General features: G+C 43.3%; 1 protein-coding gene across 1 annotated transcript in view; it reads left to right on the forward strand.

Annotated features, from left to right (window-relative positions):
* ALDH5A1 (aldehyde dehydrogenase 5 family member A1) overlaps positions 1-18,729 on the forward strand; it is a 30,118-nt gene extending 11,389 nt beyond the window's left edge. Inside the window, exons 5-10 of the mRNA XM_014557193.2 lie at positions 2,526-2,669; positions 6,020-6,163; positions 7,942-8,100; positions 11,710-11,879; positions 14,019-14,077; positions 15,456-18,729. Of these exons, the coding sequence (XP_014412679.2) occupies positions 2,526-2,669; positions 6,020-6,163; positions 7,942-8,100; positions 11,710-11,879; positions 14,019-14,077; positions 15,456-15,661 (882 nt within the window). The 3' untranslated portion in view covers positions 15,662-18,729. The remainder of the gene's footprint in view (positions 1-2,525; positions 2,670-6,019; positions 6,164-7,941; positions 8,101-11,709; positions 11,880-14,018; positions 14,078-15,455) is intronic.
* Positions 18,730-21,996: the final 3,267 nt, after the last annotated feature.

Here is a 21,996-nt window from a genome sequence, read left to right on the forward strand (position 1 = left end):
CCCATGATTCGCTTCTTCCCGTCTTTATTCAAATGCCACCTTTCCTGAGGCCCCCCCTGCTCCCCCGCCACCCTGTTTGAAAATCACAGGCTTGAGCTCTCTCGCTCCTCATCCCCTTCCCTGCTTTATTCCTCTTCCTGTACCTGACAGGTGTCTTACTTCGTTGTTTTGATAATTATCCCACAAGAATGTAAGCTGAGCTCAGATGGGGACTTGGAGCTGTTCTGTTCCCTCACTGCTGTGTGCCAGAGCCTAGCACTGTGCCTGGATGCAGAGGCACTCAGCCAGTGGGAGGGAGGGGGAGGGACCTCATCACCTCAGCCTTCTTCCCTCCTTATGTCCCCATGCTCCTGCCCTGGCCATTTGCCCTGTGGTTAGATACAGGGGCTTCCAAGAGGCCAGCACCACCATCTTCACAGCAGTGGCCATTCTGTGTCCGCTGTCCTAGGCGCTCATGGACCCGGTGCAGCTGCAGACCCAGTGACTAGAAACCTGTCTCCTTTAAGGGCACTTCACCCAAGGGCACCTCCTTTCAGAGGCAGACTGGTTGTTTTCCTCGCACGGAAAAGTTAATGGAGTGGAAGACTTTTTTTTTTTTTAAGATGGGTTGTTACAGTTTTCCTTGAAATAATTTGTAAATCTGCATGACATAAGTTAGCCTTTTTATTAGACTCCTGAGCATAGATATAGTTAATGGTGTACTTCCTACAAATTACGTTTAGAGGCTGAACCGATCTTTGATGTTAGACCCCACCTGCTTGCGAAATTTATTTGAAAGCACAACACTTGTATTGATTGGAAAGGTTATGGAGCACATATTTTAAAGCCTCTATAAATGGAGAGATTATTTCAAAGGAAAAACACAGCTTCTTAGACCAACAGAAAATGACAGGTCTTTAGTGAAGGCCTAGAAACTCTGAGGATTTCTCTGTCGCCCGGGTGAAGCAGCTAACCTTGCTCTGTCTTGTCTCCACCTTCAAAGTCATAAAGTCTTCAAAATAATCATAAAGTACTTGCATCCCATCAATGTCTTTTTTTTTTAATTGTAAACTAAAGCCAATACAGAGAAACCACATGAAACAAATGCATAGCTGAATGAATTATTATAACTTGGATACCCTCGTAACCATCACCTGGTTAAGAAAAAGAACTTTGAGGGGGTGTGGTATAGCTCAGTGGCAGAGTGCATGGTTAGCATGCCCAAGGTCCTGGGTTTAGTCCCCAATAACTCTGTTAAAAAAAAAAAAAAAAAACCAACTCTGCCACCTGCTCCAGAAGGACTCTGCCTGTCCTGTCTGAATCATACCTCCCTCCAAAAGAGCCTGTCTTGATTTGTATGGTAATCCATTTATCACCCGGGTGTGCCTCTGCAGGAACTAAAGTCTTACTCTTTTTTTTAAAATTTGGAACGTCTTGTGAGTTTCTTCAATGCTGCAGGTTCCCCTCCATCCTGTACTTGTCCTTTCAATTGATCTGTTGAAGAAACTGGACATTTGACCAGTAGTGCTCCCCACAGTCTGAGCCTTGTTCCTGTGTCTGCTGCACTTCCCACAGACGGACAGCTGCATCCAGATGCTTCTTCAGACTTGGGTCTGATCCCGTTTTGTGTCCTTTTGTCAGGAGGCACATAATGTCTGGGTGTCTCCATTTTCGAGATGTTTGCATTCATTGCTGCGCAATGCTGCACAGTCTATTTATTCATTAGGAATTACGAAAATGGAGATATTTGAATTCTTTCCTTTTTCTGTCATTTATTCACCAGACCACTTCTATGAATCAAAGCCATGCATCATCTCCTATTTGGTTCCCCAGTGGTAAATTCACATGGGAAAGGCAGTATACTTGATTCTTTTTATTTACCAGTTTTTCAAATTAATGAATCTATTCCTGTCATCTGCCAGAGGTTCTGTTAGTTTGTTTTTTAAGTATCATTATATGTTAATAGATTTTAACATATTTGATGACTTTCAGTCTTTTACAGTTATGATCCTTAATGAAGCAGATTGCCTCCACTTCTGGTCAATGGCAGCCTCTTCAAGTCGACTCTCTAGTATTTTAACGTTAATAGCTTTGAGACTTTCCTTGCTATCTAGTATGACAAGATATTTCAGGCTTATTATAGATATTTCTTGCCCCAGACCTGGGATTAACCATTTCTGCAGAAAGCCCTTGTTTCCTCTGGTAGGAAATGATATTTTAAGACTACACTTGGGGAACTAAGGATGGTCATTGCTACTGGTTGGTCATTGTTTCTAGACCTCTTTGTGGCAGGGCTAAGAAATATACATATATGCACAATAAAATACGCGTAAATTCTTACAGAAACTTCCAACAACACATTAATATTAATGTCACCTTAGCACTTAAATAATCTTATTTCAGTTCCAAATGTATTCTGTTCCCAAAGTCAGCCTAGTTATTTTTTTTTTCCCATTACTTTTTGGATTAAAACATCTATTTATTTCTCTTTTCTGTTTTTCCAGTTTGATCATTTGCTGCCACATGTTTGCTGTTTCTCTTTATAGCTCGCAGACCAGGCTGGAATCCCTCCGGGTGTATACAACGTTATTCCCTGCTCTCGAAAGAAGGCCAAGGAAGTAGGCGAAGCACTTTGCACGGATCCTCTGGTGTCCAAAATTTCCTTTACTGGCTCAACAGCCACCGGAAAGGTATGTGACTTAGGTCTCAAAGAAAACAACTGTTATCCTAACATCTTCTCTTTATAGAGAATCAGAACACTGTTTCATCTCGATCAAGACTTAACACCAGCAGAGTGTTGAAAGCTCTGTTCGACAACATAATGTCTGATCACCGTCTGGAGATATTTCAGATGGGGTTCCTTTCTGTGACATGACATAGGTTCCTATTTGACAAAACCGAAGGCACAGGGGAAGTCGAGGTTCCCATTATTTGTTGCATGGGGAGTGGCTGAAAGCTGTCCGTTGTATTCACATAACTTGAATGCATGTTTCTTTCCTAATCTAGAATTAAGGAAATGGGTGTCTTAGAATTGAACAAAAATTGCATTTAGTATAAAGGTACTTACAGAAACAGAAAGATCTTTTCTTTCCCCCTTAAACGTTGAAAAGTTCTTTCCCCAAAATCTCGTATGTGCACCTGTGAGTGCATTTTTATTTCTCCTTTTAAATGTTCAAAAGATAAAAAAGGCAGAGCAGAAGAGAAGTTCTTATTTATGGTGTTTCTCTCCAGATAGTATACTTTTTTCTGCTAGTGTTTATATATCTCCATGCATATCTACTCATGCTAGAGACGTCCATAAACATGTATCAGGTAAAAATAATACAAATCTAATCTGAAAGTTTTGGTGAAATGAGTCATTTTTTGACGCTATGCAAAACAGGAGGGAATAAAGCAATTTTAGTCACTCCCAACCATAGCACATTTGTCATGCCAAGTGAAGCCTACCATTCATTCATTTCAGAGGCAGGAATTTTAGCTCTGCAAGCTGCCAGCACCCTGATCAATGGATCTTGTGGTGCAAACTTACTCTCAGAGGGTTTCAAATGTCACTATGAGGTAGTTAGAGAAAAAGAGAGAGGCCTGGGAGAAAAGCTTGTGAATCTTTGCCATTGAAACCAGAGAAAGTCCCAGGTGCCAGGCAAAGGCTGCCTATTCATTGCTCCCCTCACTCTGCTCAGCAAACTGTCCCATCAAACAGACCCCCAGGAAAATGCCGACCACGTTCCTGCCAAGTCCAGTTGTGCCTCTTATTTATACAGGACAATGATTCACTTGAAGTGGATTGTAGGAAAAAGGGATGGGAATCACTAAGAAAGGAATAACCATCCTCTATCCCCAGGGCCTCTTCTGAGCTGATCTTGGCAGAGAAACAGTGGCTGAGCTCCTGATCTCAGGACATAGAATCTTGCCTCTAAGCGAATCTCAGACAGTCAGCCTGTTCTGGAGATGCTGCCCTGGCCTTACCTCTTTCCAGGGGGACCACTCCCCCACCCCCAGGGCCTGTTGAGGGGACAGCAACCATGTTTTATAGTACTTAATACCTTGTCTCTCCCCCTACAGCAAATTCAACCGTGGGTGGTCATTTGACCCAAGGGAAACAGATTCGTAGGCTGGCCAGTAAGCTAGGACAAGCGACCTGGCAGAGGATGATGAGGTGGGCAGTCACATTCCCTCTCTAGGGCTTTGGAAGCTGAGGTCCTGAGAAGGTCAGCAGGGGGAACCAGAGAGGAAAGGATTCCTTAAGACATAACAGGTATGCACGCAGTGCCACAGGGGCCACGCAGGCCAGAGCGGGTTCAAGCCATCACCACGGGCACTGAGTGCGAAGAAGATGCGGTCGGAGGACACAGGTCCTGAGCCCGAGGCTGGGCAGAGGCGAGAGACCCAAGAGCAAGCAAAGTCAGGAAAATCCAACTGCCTGGCAGAGAGCAGTTTTTAAAAATTCAAAAGAAAACAGCTATCATGAGTCCAATAAAGAAATATGTGTAATCATAAAACTTGTACAATTTGTTGACTAGTAACGTTTCATTGAGAAGGCGGTTATTTCTGGTTCATTGCTGAAATAGTAATATCTGGGCACACAGAGAAGTACCGAAGCAGCTTTCCAGCGGTGCTGAATTTTGACTAAGGGCCTGATCGTAAAGCCCACGGCCTCAGGGTGTGCTTCACGGGGGCCATTCGTGGAGTGACCCTGGGCTTGTGACTGCGTCTGTTTCACATGCACCATCCAAGTGGTTCCATCTTTCCTGTAGCTCTGACCGGACAAAGACCTGCTATCCTGTAATAAAGCAGACATCCCTGGGCAGCTTTCCTAGGGCATAAGACTCTTACTGGATATTTAAAGCTTAACAATTATGAAAAAGTATGAAAAAACAAGTATGAAAAAGCCTTACAGTTGTGCACTGACCTAGCAATTATACTTCTGCTCATTTATTCTGAGGGAAAGACTGCAGTGTTGTTTTTAATAGCAAGAAATTAGAAGCAACCTAAATTTCCAACAGATGAGGGCTAAATAAATTAATGATGGAACAGCTAAGCAGTGGAATACGAGGCAAGCATTTAAAGGAATGCTCTGGAAACACATGCTGACATGAGAGAATCTTCATATTATAGTACTATGTTAAAGGAGCAGGATATAAAGTTTTGTGAGCATGTTAAGATGTTCCGGATGTATAAGTAATTGGGAAGATAAACCAGGTTATAAAACTGCATAACTTAAAGTGGGTGGGAAGGGATAAATGAGGAATTTGAAATTTGCATCTCTTGCGGAGTGATGAAAATGTTAGCTATCTTGATTGTGGTGGTGGTTTCATTAGTGTATACACCTATCAAAATTCATCAAACTGTACATCTGAAATGTGTATAGTTTACTGCATAGGAACCATAGCGCAATGAAAGTATTAAAAAAAAAAACTGCCATCTGTTGTTGTTTTTTTAACCATCCTATTTTCTTAAAAAACAAAAAAGAGTACATATACATGAACCAGTGTGTGTGGCCAAATTCTGGACGGATGTACCTTAAAGTTGTATCAGTAGTCACCTATGGGTGGTGGGATTCTGGGTGACTTTATTATTTTCTCTCTATATTATCTTAGCTCTACATATGATTTTTAAGCCTATTTATTGTAATTTTTTGGACTAGGTCATACATTTACACAGTTCAAAAACCAGGGCAATATAACCATGTTTATATTCAGAAATCTCACCCTCACCCTTCTCCCTGATTTCCTCCCTTTTATAAGTAATTGCTTTTAGTTTCTTGTTATCTTCCCAGTGTTTCTTTACCAAAACAAGCAAATATGTACACACACACACACATATATATATATATATGTGTGTGTGTATATATATATATATATATATATATATATCTCCTTATTTCCCCCTTTTCTTACACAAACTATCATCCCACATACATTACTGTGCACCTGGCTTTTTCCACTATGGGGTAATTTTTTTAAAACAAAGGCTCACCAGTCCAGAGAGTTGGTTTTGTCATTGATTCCAGTGCTCACAGCATCCCCTCCTCTGCTCACAGGTCCTGTTGCACCATGCAGCAAACTCCGTGAAAAGGGTGTCCATGGAGCTGGGCGGCCACGCCCCATTCATCGTGTTCGACAGCGCCAACGTGGACCAGGCTGTCGCAGGCGCCATGGCCTCCAAATTTAGGAACTCTGGACAGGCGAGTCCTGGAGCGTTTTTCAGGGTTGTGTGTATGTTTTACAAAGATCCTACCACCTTCCTCACCTCCTGGAAGGACACTTTTGGGTCCCCCCACCTCATTCTTTGTTCGTGTCCTCTTTTACCGCGTGTTCAGGAAGTGCCCTCTCTTAGCTGGGACTCTGCTAGACTCAGAGGGTCCAAAGAGAAAAAGGTAGCATCCGTGACCTCAGGAACCTCCCAAACAGCAGATGCCTTTCAGTCAAATTGTTCTCTTTCTCTTCCTTCCTCTCCTCTTTGAATCTGGTTATTTTCACAGCTTTCCCCTCTTGGGGCTTTTTTCTACTGAAGAGGTTTAATCATCCCCTTCAGACACAAAACAGCCTGAACAGCTAGGGTCTGAGGGGCTACAGTCTTAAGGAAAAGAAGGTAGAAAAATGTTGAAATGGAGCCTTGAAAAACTCAAAACCTCACTGCCTGGGTCTCACTCTCCCCGAGGTGGCGGGGGCGTGACAGGTGCCCACTGCAAAAGGCACATACCACGGTGACCCAAGGCAGGTTCAGGTTGTCCTTGGGAGAGTGGTGGCCTGAGCTCACACCCTCCTAGGGAACCCTGGAGCATTAGATCTGGGAAGGCACCTCCCAAGTTATCTGATACAAACCTTGAATCTGACAGCTGAAGACATGAGACTCTAGAAAGATGAACTGACTTAAAGTCATACATCCTTGGGCTGAAGACCCACCTCTGCTAAGGATCGGGACTGTGAACCAAGGGCCCAGTCTCCCAGTTTCCATCCAAGCTGTTGTCAGGATCCTGGCTTTGTATACATTATTCTTAAGCACTTTGTCTCAGAGTACCATCAGTAAGTGGTTTTAAATATATTCCAGACATGGAATAAAAACTCCTGAAAGGTTATCTAGGGGGAAAAAGGTGAAATGTATAATATTCTATATTATATAGTTTTCATCCTTGTTTTAGCCATTGATAATTAATTTTTCTCCTTTCACATAACCTAAATAGCTTGGTTGCTTCAGAAATGGATATGTTTCCTTTTAGAAACACGAAAGTGCGAAGCCTTCAGAGTTATAAAGGTACAACACTGGGGTATGTCACTTTAAGCCAATAAAAATGCATAGGACATAAAATTATCTATATACTTGTTTCTACTAGAAAAATACATGACTAAGAAAAAAGCCAAGAAAAAAAAGTATCAAGGATAACTACATTTCCAGTAATGTGTTTATGTTATATAATTTTAAAATATTAGATCTAATTAGAAAAAAAATAATCAAGGGACTTTTCAATAATTTAGGCTGACATGGAAGAATGGTCTCATGTCCATTTTCAAAATGTCAGATTCTGCCACATGCTTGAGAGGTTTAAAAAGCTCACTGATGTGTCTTTGACCACATTTCTTCTAGCTTTGCTCTCTGTTGCTATAGTATCACTATCTCTCAGGGAGTTACAGTTTCTTGTGTTGTTTTTTTCCTATCCCTATTTGAGCCATTTGAAAAAACTTGGGATGGGTGGCTTTTTGGGTTTTTTGAGCACAGATGTTTATCATCACCTACTTGTTGAAACACAGAGGGTGGCATCTCTGGAGGAGCTTGGAGAAGTATATGCACTCAGTGCCTCTGTCTTTAGGGCCAACCTGCACAGTGGGGAACACAGCAAGTGGGACACAGAACAAGACCCCCCTGGGGAAGTGCGTTCACATTCAGAGGTAGCCACAGTCACACATTTATTGGTTAGGTCAATAGCTTCCAACAAACTATGTGAGTTTGTTTCTTTCTGTCTAGACTTGCGTTTGCTCAAATCGTTTCTTGGTGCAAAGAGGCATCCATGATTCCTTTGTGAAAAAATTTGCCGAGGCAATTAAAACAAACCTGCGCGTGGGGAACGGATTTGAAGAGAGAACTACTCAAGGCCCGTTAATTAATGAGAAAGCAGTAGAAAAGGTAGGTTCATTTTATTATCTGTTCAATGTCAATCTTCTGCTGCCCTCCCTAAATTTTCTTTTTAGTGGTGATAATTCCATCTCCTGCTTCCTCGGGAATTAAGATCTTAAAATACACCTCTTAAAAAAAAGTAAGTAAATAAATAAACCTAATTACCTCCTTCCCCACCTCAAAAAAAAATCTTGAAATACAAAGTTCTTTTAATTTTTGGAACACCTAAAAGGAAAGGAAATAGGCTTTGTTTTTGCGATCGTTTGTGATTCAGCTGAAGCGATGGTGGGCACTGACCACAAAATGCCCTTCTAGAAGAATCCTTGACAAAACCATCCTGGCAGGGAGATGTGGAACTGCAGAAATCATGTTTAGGATTTAGAGACAGCAAGAAAGGGAAACTCCTCAAGGAAGGACTTGCTTGTTCAAATAATGATACAATCTAGACTACTAGCTAGGTGAATTTTCTCTCCTTGCTCCACTATTAAAAGAAAAAAAATCTGGTGGGGGGAGGGTCTAGCTCTAGTGGTAGAGCGCATGCTTAGTATACACGAGGTCCTGGGTTCAATCCCCAGTACCTCCTCCAAATAGAAATAAATTAATAAACCTAATTACCTCCCCCTCATAAAATAAACAAACAAAGTAAAATAAAATAAGATCCTTTCTAGAATTGTTTATAAGGAACTCCCCTGTAATATCAAGCATCCAGTGTGCTCCCTGGATAAGCCTCTACTGGTAGAAAGGATTTTAACAGAATTTTAGTAGAAAATGGAGGCTGGAGGTTGTGTGTGGGGAAAGAAGGAGGAGAGGTGGCCAGAAAGCAGGTACAGCCAACCTCCTGGGTGTCCGCTGAGGAATCAAAATCAGGTTACAGCCAGATCAGCACCCAGGTGGGAAGCACAGCCCCATCGCTGTGCACTGGCCCCTGAGGGCCTGAGGACTAAGCCCTGGAGTGGCTGCCCTGACCCAGCGGGCAGTCAGGTCGGCTGAAGGCCACGCCTGGTACCTTTCCCTGTGGCCACCAACAGCACTCAGGTTTTATAGAGCTCTGATACAGTTCTTGTTATTGCCTTGGGAGTCTCTGTCTCTAGATAGAGGACATACATTAAAGTTTACTGCATTTTTGAGATGACTTTGGACCCTGGGGGCTTGAACAGCCAATGAAGACAGTTTGGGTCTATACTAGCTATGGCTCAAGTCCCAGAGTGGTGGTTCTTAACCCACCCTGTGTCTTTAACAACTACAGATACATGGGCCCTACTCGAGGAGATTGAGGGTGAATCTGTCAGAGTAGGGCCTAGGCACTGGCATTGCTTCAGTGCCCCAGTTACTGCTAGTTTGCAGACTAGGAAACCGTTGTCCTGGAGATTTTGTTGTTATTCTTCCCAAAGTGGTTGTGCAAACAGTGCTCTCTAGAGGGCGCTCTTTCTTAGGACTTCAAGCAACTAAAGTAGAAGGATTTCTTATTTTGGAGAGTTTAGTAGAAAACACCTTGTCTGAAAAGAATCCATCGTGTTGGCTTTAGTGTACATACAATCATAGGGTCAATTCCAGGGGAGAAAGTGCACATCACATTTAATATGACAAGAAAAATAAACGCATATTCTAATTGGATTCAAATAGAATGGGGCCTTGTTAACTACATTAAATATAGGTATTTTTAGAGACATAAATTATAGAAAGTAAGCCATCCTGGCTCATGGGGATTTGTTGTAGACAATGGACTATGAGAGCGTTACAGGGGGTGAGGATTTTAAAAGGGTGAATCTCAACGGCAGAATGTGCGCAAGCCTATATTTGTCTCTCCTGAAATCCTATAGACTAGTCCACTGAGAGTGGGAGGAGGGGAGGACTCCAGTGGACCATGGATTGTGATGAACTTCTGGAGGGCAGAAGGGATTGTGTTAACAGACAAGTCAAAGCAAACGAGGCACGCCCGGGGGAAGCCTGCAGAGGAAGTGTGCGTCATTTTTAGGATGGAGGTTTTCTGGAAATGGTTGGGGTGGAGGGTAGGGCTGGGAGGAGGGGAGAAACAGCACTAATTGGTTATGCTTCTGCATGATTTTCTGGGTCATTCTCAACCCCCACACACCCTCAACCACCACTACCACCACCAATACATATAAGACAGCAGAGGCATTTGCTCTGAGCAGGCAAATACCTCTGAAGAAATGGAGCAGCCAGCTTAGGCAGGCTACCGCTGCAAGAGTCAGGGTAGGTGCACCAGAGTGGGGTGACCTTTGACCCTTGGGGCGGGGGCTGCCCCTAACGCAAAGCCTGCCAGGTGAGAATAAACCCAAGCTGGTAGCTGTCCCTCTCAGGGAAGAGACTGGAAACAGCAAAGATCACCCATGTCACACATTGAAATTAATCAACCTTGTCCTTCATTAGAAAGATGAACAGCCAAGAATCATGACACCCTTAGAGGAAAACCCTCAGCATGCTAGAGGGTCAGGAAGAACAGACAGAAAGCTGACCCAAAAAGAAGCAGATGACACTGGGAACAGAAGGGAGTTTTCTGAGACTAACAGTGTCCTCCAGGAGCACTGAGAAGATAGTAGGTCTATGGAACAGAAGCAGGTTCTGTGAAAATGAAGCAATGAGAACAAGAAAGAGTTTTTAGAAATTAAACACATGATGGTCAAAATCTTTTTAAAAATCATGAATGATGATGGAAGACAAAACCAAGGAGAGCTCTTAGAATTTAAAACAAAAGACAAAGAGATGAAAAATATGGCAGAAATTCAAAAAGGAAACAGAATTAATCTGCAGTGAAGGGCATATCCATCTTAGTAATAGGAGCTTTAGAAAGAAAGAATTAAGACGGAAGAGATAGGATTATTGAATAATTACTAGGGGAAAATTTCTCCAAGCTAGGGGAAAATAACTAAATTCTTCAGATTGAAAGACTTCGCCAATTGCCGAACAGAATGAGTAAAAAGAAATACTCAGATATGTTTTGCTAAAATTTTAGAAAGTCAGGAACATACAAAAAGATTCTAGAAACTTTGGTGGGGGGTGGGAAGGAAAGCTACCCACAAAGGAGTGAGAACTAGTTTTGAATCAGACTTCTCATCAATAACACCAGAAGTGGAGAAGCACACTCAGCACTCTGAAGGAAAATTGTTTTAGGTCCAAATTCTATCACCCACTAATACAAGGTAAAACCACCGCACACACAGCATCAGAAAACTCAGAAAGTAAACCAGTTTCAGTGCACCTTTTTCAAAACAACTACTCATGGAGAATGTGTTAGAACAAAATGAAAGTCCAGGAAAGAGAACAACATGGGATCTAAGAGCCTGGCGATGAGAGCAAATCCCAGAAAGACAGCTGGGCATCAGGCCTGGAAAGACACGGGTGTGTATTAGGCCATTTGACAAACAGTAAGACCAAACAGCCGGAAAAATCACCGAGTGGGGAGGAGGCAGTAGCTCGCGCCTCTATATCTCTGCATATCTGTTTTGTTTTGTTTTGTTTTTTCCCTAACTAGAAGGAAGCAGGGTATGTGGTTCAACCTATTTTAAAAAGAAAGCCAGTTACAGTTTTCTGCAGTTTAAACACTTCCAAAGTATCCTCAGCCACCTTTCCCAAGGGCTCTTCTTTGTCTCTTCACAGGTAGAGAAACACGTGAGTGATGCTGTTTCCAAAGGGGCCACCGTTGTGACAGGTGGGAAGCGACATCAAGTTGGAAAAAATTTCTTTGAGCCCACCCTGCTCAGCAACATCACCCAGAACATGCTCTGCTCTCAGGAAGAGACTTTCGGGCCTCTGGCCCCTGTTATCAAGTAAGATCATCCAGTGGGTGGGAAGACAGGAGAAAGACTAGAAAAAGAAAAAGGTACCCAGAGAGAAATCCAGTTCACGTGGAGGGGTTGTGTCAGTGGAAGAGCCAAGTTCAATGTATGATTTATAGAAGTGGGTTTTTATTATTGCCTATTTAGACCACAAAATTTACCAAATTCTTTCCTTTGCTCTCTTGTTTTCTGCTGAACTCATTTTTCTCCTTAATGGAGTACAACCTTAAAGAGTTCTTTCAAGGGCGTCTGTGTTCTCATGTGATCTTTTGTCTCACATTCACAAGTAAATGATAACTTACTTGGATAAAATCGTAGCTTCAACACTTTGAAGATACCACTCCTTGGTCTGTTTATTTCCAGGATTATTACTGAGAAAGGTGATGTCTGGTTCTTGCTCCTGTGAGAGGGATCTGCTTTTTCTCTTTGAAAACTTTTAAAATTTCTCCTGGCCTTGGAACGTTCTTGGATTTTACCGTGGTAGCGTGGGTCTGGCATCCTGTGAGCTTTTTCAGTCTGCGGTCCTAATGTGTTTCTTTAATATCTAAAGTGTTTGCTTAGTCCTGGGAAATTCTTGGTCATTATTTCTCCAGCTATTTCTCTCTCCTCCATTGCTAATGAAACTTATATAGTAATCTGACACTGGGGAAATGAACCACTTGGAGAACTTTCATCTTCTTTGTTTTACTAAAATATTTTTTACCTTGAATATGAACTTGACATTTTCTCAAAGGATGCAGTGGTTAGGAATCAGGCTTTGGAGTTGAGTTGGGTGTATATTCGGGCTTTGTTGTTTCATACCTGTGTCCCTTTGAATGACTTAACTCCTCTGAGCCTCAGGGTCCTTGATGGGAAAGAGACTAGAAACCAGTACCTGCCTCACAGGACGGTTGTTAAGGTTTAAATGACGTAAGGCACATAAAGCAGTTAGCCCACTGCCTGGTATCATTATGGTTGCTGTTGTGTAAATAAAGAGTCAAGTCAGGGAGAGGGACACAGTTGTTCATGGGGGCTGTAGTCACACGACACTTCTGGGACACAGGATGGTGAGAGCACAGCTCCAATCTTAGCATATATACCCCAAAGGTGAAAATCCTCAGTGGTGTCACAGCTGATGATGTGATTACTGCACTTTGGAGGGACAGGTGGGGAGTGAGGACATGGGTGATGCCCTGTTTTCTGTTCTCCCATGGATGGAATGGCTTGCTCTGTATGGGTGGAGAGACAAGCCCAGGGAAACAGAGCTGGTGATGCTCCCTGACCCCACCTCCCCCAGAGCTCTCTGCTTCTCTTCCAGTCTTCCTCTTGCATTGACTGGAGTCTGCCAGCCCTGCCTGGTGCCTTCAGAGAGTTGGCTGGCTGATGCTACTGCTGGGTCTCCGAGCTGAGGAACTGGGGTGCAGAGGACATTTGGCCCCCAGTTATAATTCTGGGGCAACAGAAAACAGCCTCTGAAATCTTGTTCCAGAAATAAAATGAATGGAGTAGGGGAGGGGAGCAAAGCTCAGCGGTGAAGTGTGTGCTCAGCATGCATGAAGTCCTGGGTTCAATCCCCAGTACCTCCATCAAAATAAACAAATAAATAAACCTAAATACCATCCCCCCTCCAATTTTTTTTTTAAAAAAAGAAAATGATAAAGCAGGAAGAGACTGCATAGAGCTTTCATCCTACCAGTCTTTCATTTCCAAGGGGAACAGACACCCAGCACTGTCACACTGTCCAGCAGCATGAGTGTGGCCCCCACATTAGAACCCTGGGTCCCAGCATCCTCTGGATTCTTCCTTTCTACTACTGTGGCTGCTTCTAAAGCAGTTGTTATGATTGTTACATTTTCTTGGTAGGTAGCAAGAGCAGTAATCCTTTTCTCAAGGTATTTTTTTCGACATTCTGAATACACAGTTCCCTGCGTGTCTCCTGTTCTCTTAGAAGAGATAAACCAGTATTGATCCAAGATCACCAGCCTTGAACTCTGCATGGTTGCGGTGAATGATGGTGCTTTTCCTCTGTACTCTTTGCAAAAGTTCGATTTACTTCTTGCTGTTATTTGGGAGACAAATTAGGAGGAAACATTCTGTTTTCCTTACTCTCCCCTTTGGGATTTTGCTGATGACCCCTCTTGACTTTGGCAGGTTCGATACAGAGGAGGAAGCTGTGGCGATCGCAAACGCAACCGATGTCGGGTTGGCAGGTAACTGTTCATCCTTGATCGTAATCACTTCTCAAGCTGACACCGGAGTTTGCTTTTTAAACATTGCCCTGGGTTTTGAGAAGGAAACTTCATTGGACTGTATGTTTTGTTGCTTTCCAAGGGGTGAAGGTGGGTTTGTGCAAGTCCGTGTTCTTTTTTGCCTTGTCCCCGGGACACAGGTGTGGGAGCTCCCTGGTTGGAGCTGGCGGTGGTGGTGCTGGGAGAAGAGGCAGGGCGGATTGTTGCAGGTGGAGAATCCCACGCACCCCTTAAGTCCCACATTCTCAGATGCCTGGAAATTCCACGTGCTTTCTCCCGTTCTGCGTGGCTCCTGGAAGCCTGAGCAGAAGAGGAAGTGCTGTACTCGGCAGAGAGCGTCAGAGCAGTGAAAGGGGCAGAGAGAGCGCAGCAGATGGAGACTCATGGAGCGGCTGCCATTCTTTTAGTTTGGAAACAGTCAGGGTGGCTACAGTCTGTCCCCTATGACCCTGACAAAATTCTGTGGGCATAAATGCACTCAGCAAAGCTGTATTTAGCACCCACAGTGAACGAAGTACTGACGAAGATACAAAGACATAAAGATACAGCTGTGGCCCTATAGGAGCTTCCCCTCTGGGTGTAGGAGAACTACTGATTATGGAAGGAAGGGTGTGCACCTGTGGACTCCCTTAGCCCACGCTGCCTCCTCAACGAGTTATCCTAAAGCTGCAGTAAGTAAGATGTGTGCACCAGTGCCCTCATAACCCTGTGATCAGAATTCCCTTCATCCTTTCTCAGTGGGATGATGGTGAAGGAAGCCATGCCTCTGAACCAGGTCATCCGTGATGGGCAGAGTTCTGACTGTGCAGAGATCTGGGGAGAGATTCTGGGTAGAGGGGGACCAAGGGAGTGACACGGTTAAGTAAGATAGGACAAGGAGAAGTGGGTGGATGAGCTGGGAGAAGATGGTTGGTGACTGGAGTAATGGAAGGTAAAGCTGAAAGTGTTGATTGAAACCACATTAGAGAGAATTCAAATACCCACCAGGAATTCCACCTTATTGTATAGGTAACAAAGGGTCACTGGAAGGTTTGGGGGGAAGTATCACATGGGTCATCTGACAGAGGTGTGCAGGACAGACTGCACAGGAGACAGCAGCAGCTGGGTTCATTATTGTGACAGTCCTGATGGGAGACAGTGAGATGCTAGCAAGAGTGGAACAGCAGGATGTTTTCCAAAGGTTCTGAGATGAAGAAACCGACAGGACAGACTAGGGGCTCTACATGGGGGCAGGAAGGACTCCAGGCCCAAGTGACTAGTCAGCAGTGGCCCCCTCAGCTGCGGACATGACATCTTTAATGACTGTTCTACAAGCCATCTGTCCTTTACCCCACGACAGGTTATTTTTACTCTCAAGACCCGGCGCAGATCTGGAGAGTGGCAGAGCGCCTGGAAGTCGGCATGGTTGGCGTCAACGAAGGGCTGATCTCCTCCGTGGAGTGCCCTTTCGGTGGGGTGAAGCAGTCCGGCCTTGGGCGAGAGGGGTCCAAGTATGGCATCGATGAGTATCTGGAACTCAAGTACGTGTGCTTTGGAGGCTTATAGGATTCTTCAGTTCTTTAAAAAATTAAAGAGGAAGCTTACCTACATCTAGAGGGAATGCCAACCATTATTTTAAATAAACTCATTGGGGTATCTGAATTAGGAACTTTTTAAAGCTTAACTGACCCTCATAACCTTAAGCAGATGTGAATTTCCCCCCATCCCGCTAGCTGACTAGGTACCAATATATGCCGTGTGCCTGTGGCTGCAGACTGCCCAAGAAGCAGCACTGGGTTCACAGAATGAAGCCCTGGACCCCACCCTATCTGCCTCAGAGCAAGGTGCAGTGTGAGGGCGGCTGGCCCCTGCAGCCTGTCACTGCCCGAGCAAGGACACAGCCGTCACCCATGTGGCTCCAGAGCTTAGACCCAGAGGCCTGCAAGGGAGACCCTGAGTGGGACTGACAGGCTGGTCGGGGGTATACAGCACCCTGGCAATCTGCCAGCTCAACACGACACTTGCTGGGTGTTCAGAGGTGTTGCTGCAGAGGCTGAATCAATCATTTTTAAGAGTTCAGAAGAAATAGCACAGAACTGCCTGTGTTTCCTTGTGGAATGAAGGAACCCCTCCCCCTTTTTCTGGACCATTTTTTAAAATCAAAGTCTTCATCATCTTAACTGCTGAAAGATTTTGTTCTCATTTCTGCCCTGTCTTCATTTTGTTCCCCTTGGAAACGAGCCTAAGCATAAAACAAAGCAAGGAGCAACGTCTTGGGGGGATGGACAGCACACACATGACTGAGCAGGGGCTCTGTTCCCATGGACGTACGTGCCATTCGGCCCCCGTCGCCCATGGAGAGTGAAGACGTTATGCATGCCTTCTGTAGCTCAGTGGCATGTTGTGAGCCTCAGACAAAGCAAAAGTAGTTGCCAAAAAATGAAAATTCGATGTAAGTACAGAAGCCATTATTACATGAGCAGCCCGCCCAGCCCCACTTTGCCAAGTTTGAGAGGAGGCCAGTACCCACCTGCCCACCCCCTGAGCCTGCGTGAGGGCTTGTCACCTGCAGCCTGGTTTCGCTGTCTTTGTAAGATGCTGCTCCTTCACCTGCAAAAGCACTTCCACCACAGTGAAAGGAAAAAGAATTCCCACAACTGCCTATTAGAAGAGGCATGAGGTTTTGACTTTCAGGCGCCTTTTATCCAATAAGAGTTTTTTTAGTTCATCATGTAAAAACGAAAACAAAAGCACTGTGGCTGGTGTTTCCTGTCATTCCGAAGGAAAAGCTCTGATTAGGAAAATTCTAGGTATTTCTGTACTGTGTGTCTCCATCCATCCTGAGACACGAGGAAAAGGAATAAGGGTTGTTCCTGGCTGAACAGATGGGGATGAAGCCCCTTCCTTTCCACTCACTCTGTGTGCAGACTCCACTGACATTCTGTGGATGCTCTGGGGAGTCTATTAACAATAAAAATACTCTAACATTAGTTTTCAGAAGTCTGGTGGGGGTATAGCTCAGTGGTAGAGCACATGCTTAGCATGCACAAGGTCCTGGGTTTAATCCCAAGTACCTCCATTTAAAAAATAAGTAAATAAATAAATAAACCTAATTAACCCCCTGCCCAAAATAATTAGAAAAAATAAATCTGAGGTTATCCTATTAAAAAAAGAAACTTCATCCTCTCTTAATCAAACTTCATCTGCTCTTGAAATATAAGTAAAAAACACAATCTCTTTAAAAAACAAAAGAAGTTTGGAATACTGATAGCTTGGAATGTTTGGAGGAATACATTCAAATACACTTGTAACTTTGTCAGCCAGTGGGTGCCTTGGCTGCATGACAGATTTTGAGTTTTTTCATATATGTGGCTCACCAGGTACGTACATGGAGGCCCAAAGACTCATCGCAATATCTTTGATTAATTTTGGAATTAAAATAATTTGAAAAGGAAATAGCTGACAGTTTAGTAAAATTGGTCTCGGTCGTGGGGAAATAAGTATTTTTAAATAAACATTTAGGGGGGTATTTTTCAATAAGGTAACCATATATGGTGGATTTTTTAAAATGTATGTTACAATATGAAGTGGAACCATTAGACCAGGGATTGACCACAAGCCAAATCCAGCCTGCCATCTGTTTTTGTGCAACCCAGAGCGAAGAGTGGTTTTTCCATATTCTCAAATGGTTGGGGGAAAAAAAAATCAAAAGAATAGTATTTCGTGACACATGAAAATTATATGAAGTTCAGATTTCAGTGTCCATAAATAAAATTGTACTGGAACGCAGCCATAACTGTTCATTTACCATATGGTCTATGGCTACTTTCTTGGCAGAGCTGGATACTTGCAACACAGACAGTATTGCCCACAAAGCCTAAAATATTTACTCTTTGGCTCCTTATAGAAATAGTTGGCCAATCCCTGAGCTAGACCAAGAGGGCGATGTTGACTTGCCCACATTTATGAGGCATTATTTCATTTTATTGAACACCTACTGTGTCAAAAGTACTTTTCAGGGCCCACTCCAGTGAGTTCTCACCAAGAACTTCCCAGCAATTATCACATAACTCAGATAAAATCACTCAGTTAACAGGAGTCTATTGGGCTTGAGAAAACACATCTCAATTTACTTTCCCCAGCTATGGAAGGATTCTCATTTTAAAAGCTCATCTGTACCTGTTATCTTTAACCATTTGAGTGGCTTTTAAATACCATTTTATGTCAAGTGCTAGTTCTTCTACCCTTATTTTTATGGAAAGACTCGATCAAAGTATAGATCAGAAGCACAATGCGAATAAATTTATTTTATTGTAAACTTTTATTATTAACTTTAAACTGCCTTTAGAAGCCACAGGACTGCCTTCTCTGATGGCTGGAGCCCAGGGCTGTAATTATTCATGGGCAGCTATGGTAGATAGCATTTTACTTGAATATCTATGCTGTGATTTTTTTCATGCCATAATTCATGGGCTAAAACTTGAGAGTAAGTGTCGTGAGAAGTGTGGAAATATTTTGCTTTTTAAGCATGTGCCGGTAACTCATTTTTCCAGGTTTTGATAACTGTATACGTGTGTCAGTGTCTTGTCAGCAGAGATGTGTGTGTGTAATTAATAAATGTGGAATTAAGAGAATTTCCTGTTGCTGTGTCAAGGTTTCTGGTTTGTGGGTGTTTCCTTGCCAGTTCATCATTTGAGTTTACTCTGGATATTATTAGACCAATTTGGGAATGTATGAAGGGCAGCAGAACATGCCACCCCAAAATATGACTGTAGGAGTTCAGGCCATGCCACCCCAAAATATGCCACTTTGGCATAAAGATTTTTGTGAGCAGAAGGTAATTAAGAAGCAGATACAAGAAAAGCTCCCTACTTTCCCCTCCCCCTCCATTTGCCTAAAAGCAGGACCCAAATTTACAAAGGTGCGCGCCCCCCTCCCTTCTCTATCAGGAGGGAGGTACAAAGGTTAATTCCGCGACAACCTCAGGCCCAATCAGCCTGCAATCTAAATGACAAATTTTTCTAGCTAGACTTTATCTCTGCCCTTGAAAGCCTGCAATTGCTTTCCTCTGTCTCACCATTTTTCCAGATCTATTATTCTTTTGTTGAAGGTGCTATGTAAGCTGGAGTTTTAAGCCATCTCTTTGAGTTACTCATTTTTCCCCGAGTATTTCCCGTGTACACATGAGATATACATGTTAATAAACTTCTGTTTTTCTTGTTAACCTTTATTACAGCGGTCTTAGCCAAGAACTCAGAAAGGTAAAGGGAACATTATTTTTCCTCTCCTGCAGTGTGGAAATGGTGCTCCCTTCCCTAAGAACGGCTAGTTGTGGCTCCCCTGGACAGGGAGCCTGCCTGTGAAGTTTTGGACCCTAGCACTTCCAAACAGAAGGGCCTGTCCCCTAGTTCGTGCTCATTACATGTTTGCTGAACTAAACTGAGAATTTACCTGGTTTGCAAGTGTGGCTACCCGAGAAAAAGTATACACCAGCATTCTCAAATTCACCAGTCTCTCTTTTCTGCATATGCCATTGTTATCCATTGTGGATTTTTTTCAAAGTTTGGGGGGTTTTGTACAGAAATATATGAGGGAGGAATTTTCTGAAACCCTGCTATTCAGATATAATCACTGTTAATTATTTTTTAAAAAACATGTCATATTTTCATCCAGTGTTCATTTATATTTTAAGAAATTTCATGTGGCCTCACTGAATCTGAATTGCCTCAGTAGGCCTTGAACAAAGGTAAGATTTTCTTTGGAAGAAAAATAGTGTCACAGAATACACATCTCCCTTTGTCATTCCATTTATTCCATGCATTTCTCTTAACCTGCTTCTGATTTTAAAAATTAAGTTTGTTACCAGGAGAAATGATCCACTTACCTCTTGTTGACCTGAAATATATAGGCTGCCAGGTGTTTCTCCAGCAAAGATGGGTTTATTCAGGAAGAACAGAGAACTGCAGTTTGGAGTCTGCAACCATGTCAAGCCACATGCAAGTCCCTACACAGCAAGGGAAGAATACTTTAAAGGAAAGAAAAGGAAGTTGGGGGAGCGGGCGGGGTTGGGGGGGCTGTAATCAACAAAGAGTCCATGGCTTTTCCTTGACTGAGTCTTTGCCAGGAAAGAAGAGTCTTCCTCCTTTTGGACTCAGCTATCACCATGGGTATGAGAGCGCCCCCTTCTGGTCTCCCGACACCATTTAATCGAGGTTTCTGTTTATTTTTTACACTTATTTTGTGGGTTTGTTACACCCTTGGCCTAGGCCTCTGCTTATAAGCAAGTGTATTTTCATCTTCTTACTATTTCTTTCTGTCACTAAATTTTCACCTGTTTCAGATGCTTCGTCTCTGATTTAGCTGGCATCAAATTAAAACGCAAATTAGTGTGGTTTTTTATTTATCCAATGCGGGGAACCTGTCTGGAATAAGAGCAGGTCTCTCTCAGTCTGAGGGCTGAGATGCTATGGGCATATTCCATTTGTGTGCTATTTATAACTGAGTGGAAATGGGTTTGGAAATCGATGGTCTATAAATCTACCCATAATGCATCCATTTTATCAGCTAACCAGGACGGAGCAGCCACAGTTTAGATCACAGACAACACCGCTGTCCCGGTGGTTTAGTGGCCGTGGACGTTTTTTCAGGAGTTCTGTCAGGTGATGTAAGGCTGTGTGCTTTCTTCTTGTCGGGCTGACTGAGCCCTGCAACTCTGGGCTCATCTTCAGGAGAACAGAGGTAATAATACTCACCACGGAGGCTTCAAATAAAACAAATTTGGCCATTTGCTAAACTCATCTCTAAAAGGGAGGCTTCAGTAGGAGGAATGGTGGTTTTCCTTTTTTAAAAAACTTGTTCCTGACTTTAATGGAAATGCTTCTAGGATTTCGCTGTTAGTCATGAATCTTAACATTGTCTGATTTTTTATTTTGAAATACAGCCATCCCTCAGTATCCACAGGACATTGGGTCCACTACCCCCGAGGATGGAAAAAATGCTCAAGTGCCTGATATAAAATAGTGCAGTTGGCCCTCTGAATCCACGGTTCTGCATCTGCGGGTACAGAGGAGGAGTGTCGTTACAAGTCCATAGGAAGTTGCAGAAGTAAGAGATTCCCGTGTACCCTTCACTGAGCTTCCTCCAGTGCTTAGCATCTTACATAACTAACACAGTATCAAAACCAAGAAGTACATACTGTAAGTAGAGGCTTTAGGCCAATTTCACGTTTTTCCATGCAAGAGTTACACAGATGGAAAACACGATGTCAGCTTTATTATTGATAGAAACTAGATTAGGGGATGCAGTTTAAGTACACACTCCCCTTAATTTAATTTGCAACTCTCACAACTGTAGGCATTTCAAGCAGGAGGTAGACTGCCCATGAACGTCAGAGAGGCCAGGGGAATGTGCCCTTTTGGTAGCTGGCAGGCAGCCAGTCTAAGCAGTGGGGAGAGGACAGGCAGAGCTAAGCTCAGTGCCTTTTCTCAAATCCTCTCTCACTGGAGGAGGAATCCACGGGTGTTACTCTAGACTCCAGCAATTTTTTTCTGTAAAGGGCCAGGTAGTTGATATTTTAGGCTTGGGACACAGTCTCTGTTGAAACTACTCACCTGTTGTTGTAGCACAAACAAGTGTGCGTTTGTTCCAAGAAGGCTTTATTTATGGACACTGACATCTGAATTTCATGTAAGTTTCAGGTGTCACAAATATGATTTTTTTTCAACCATTTGAAAATGTGAAAACCACTTTTAGCTCATCAGCTGCACAAAAACAGGTGGTGGACCAGTCTGCTGCCTTCTGCTCCAAGGAAGTCCCTCTACACAGAAGCATAAAGAATAAGCATCCCCCACCCCACCCCACAACAGCAAGGAGACATTCCAGAAAACACAGACACCTTCATG

This window comes from Camelus ferus, chromosome 20, assembly GCF_009834535.1.
Source record: "Camelus ferus isolate YT-003-E chromosome 20, BCGSAC_Cfer_1.0, whole genome shotgun sequence".
In the NCBI taxonomy this organism is placed as follows: domain Eukaryota; kingdom Metazoa; phylum Chordata; class Mammalia; order Artiodactyla; family Camelidae; genus Camelus; species Camelus ferus.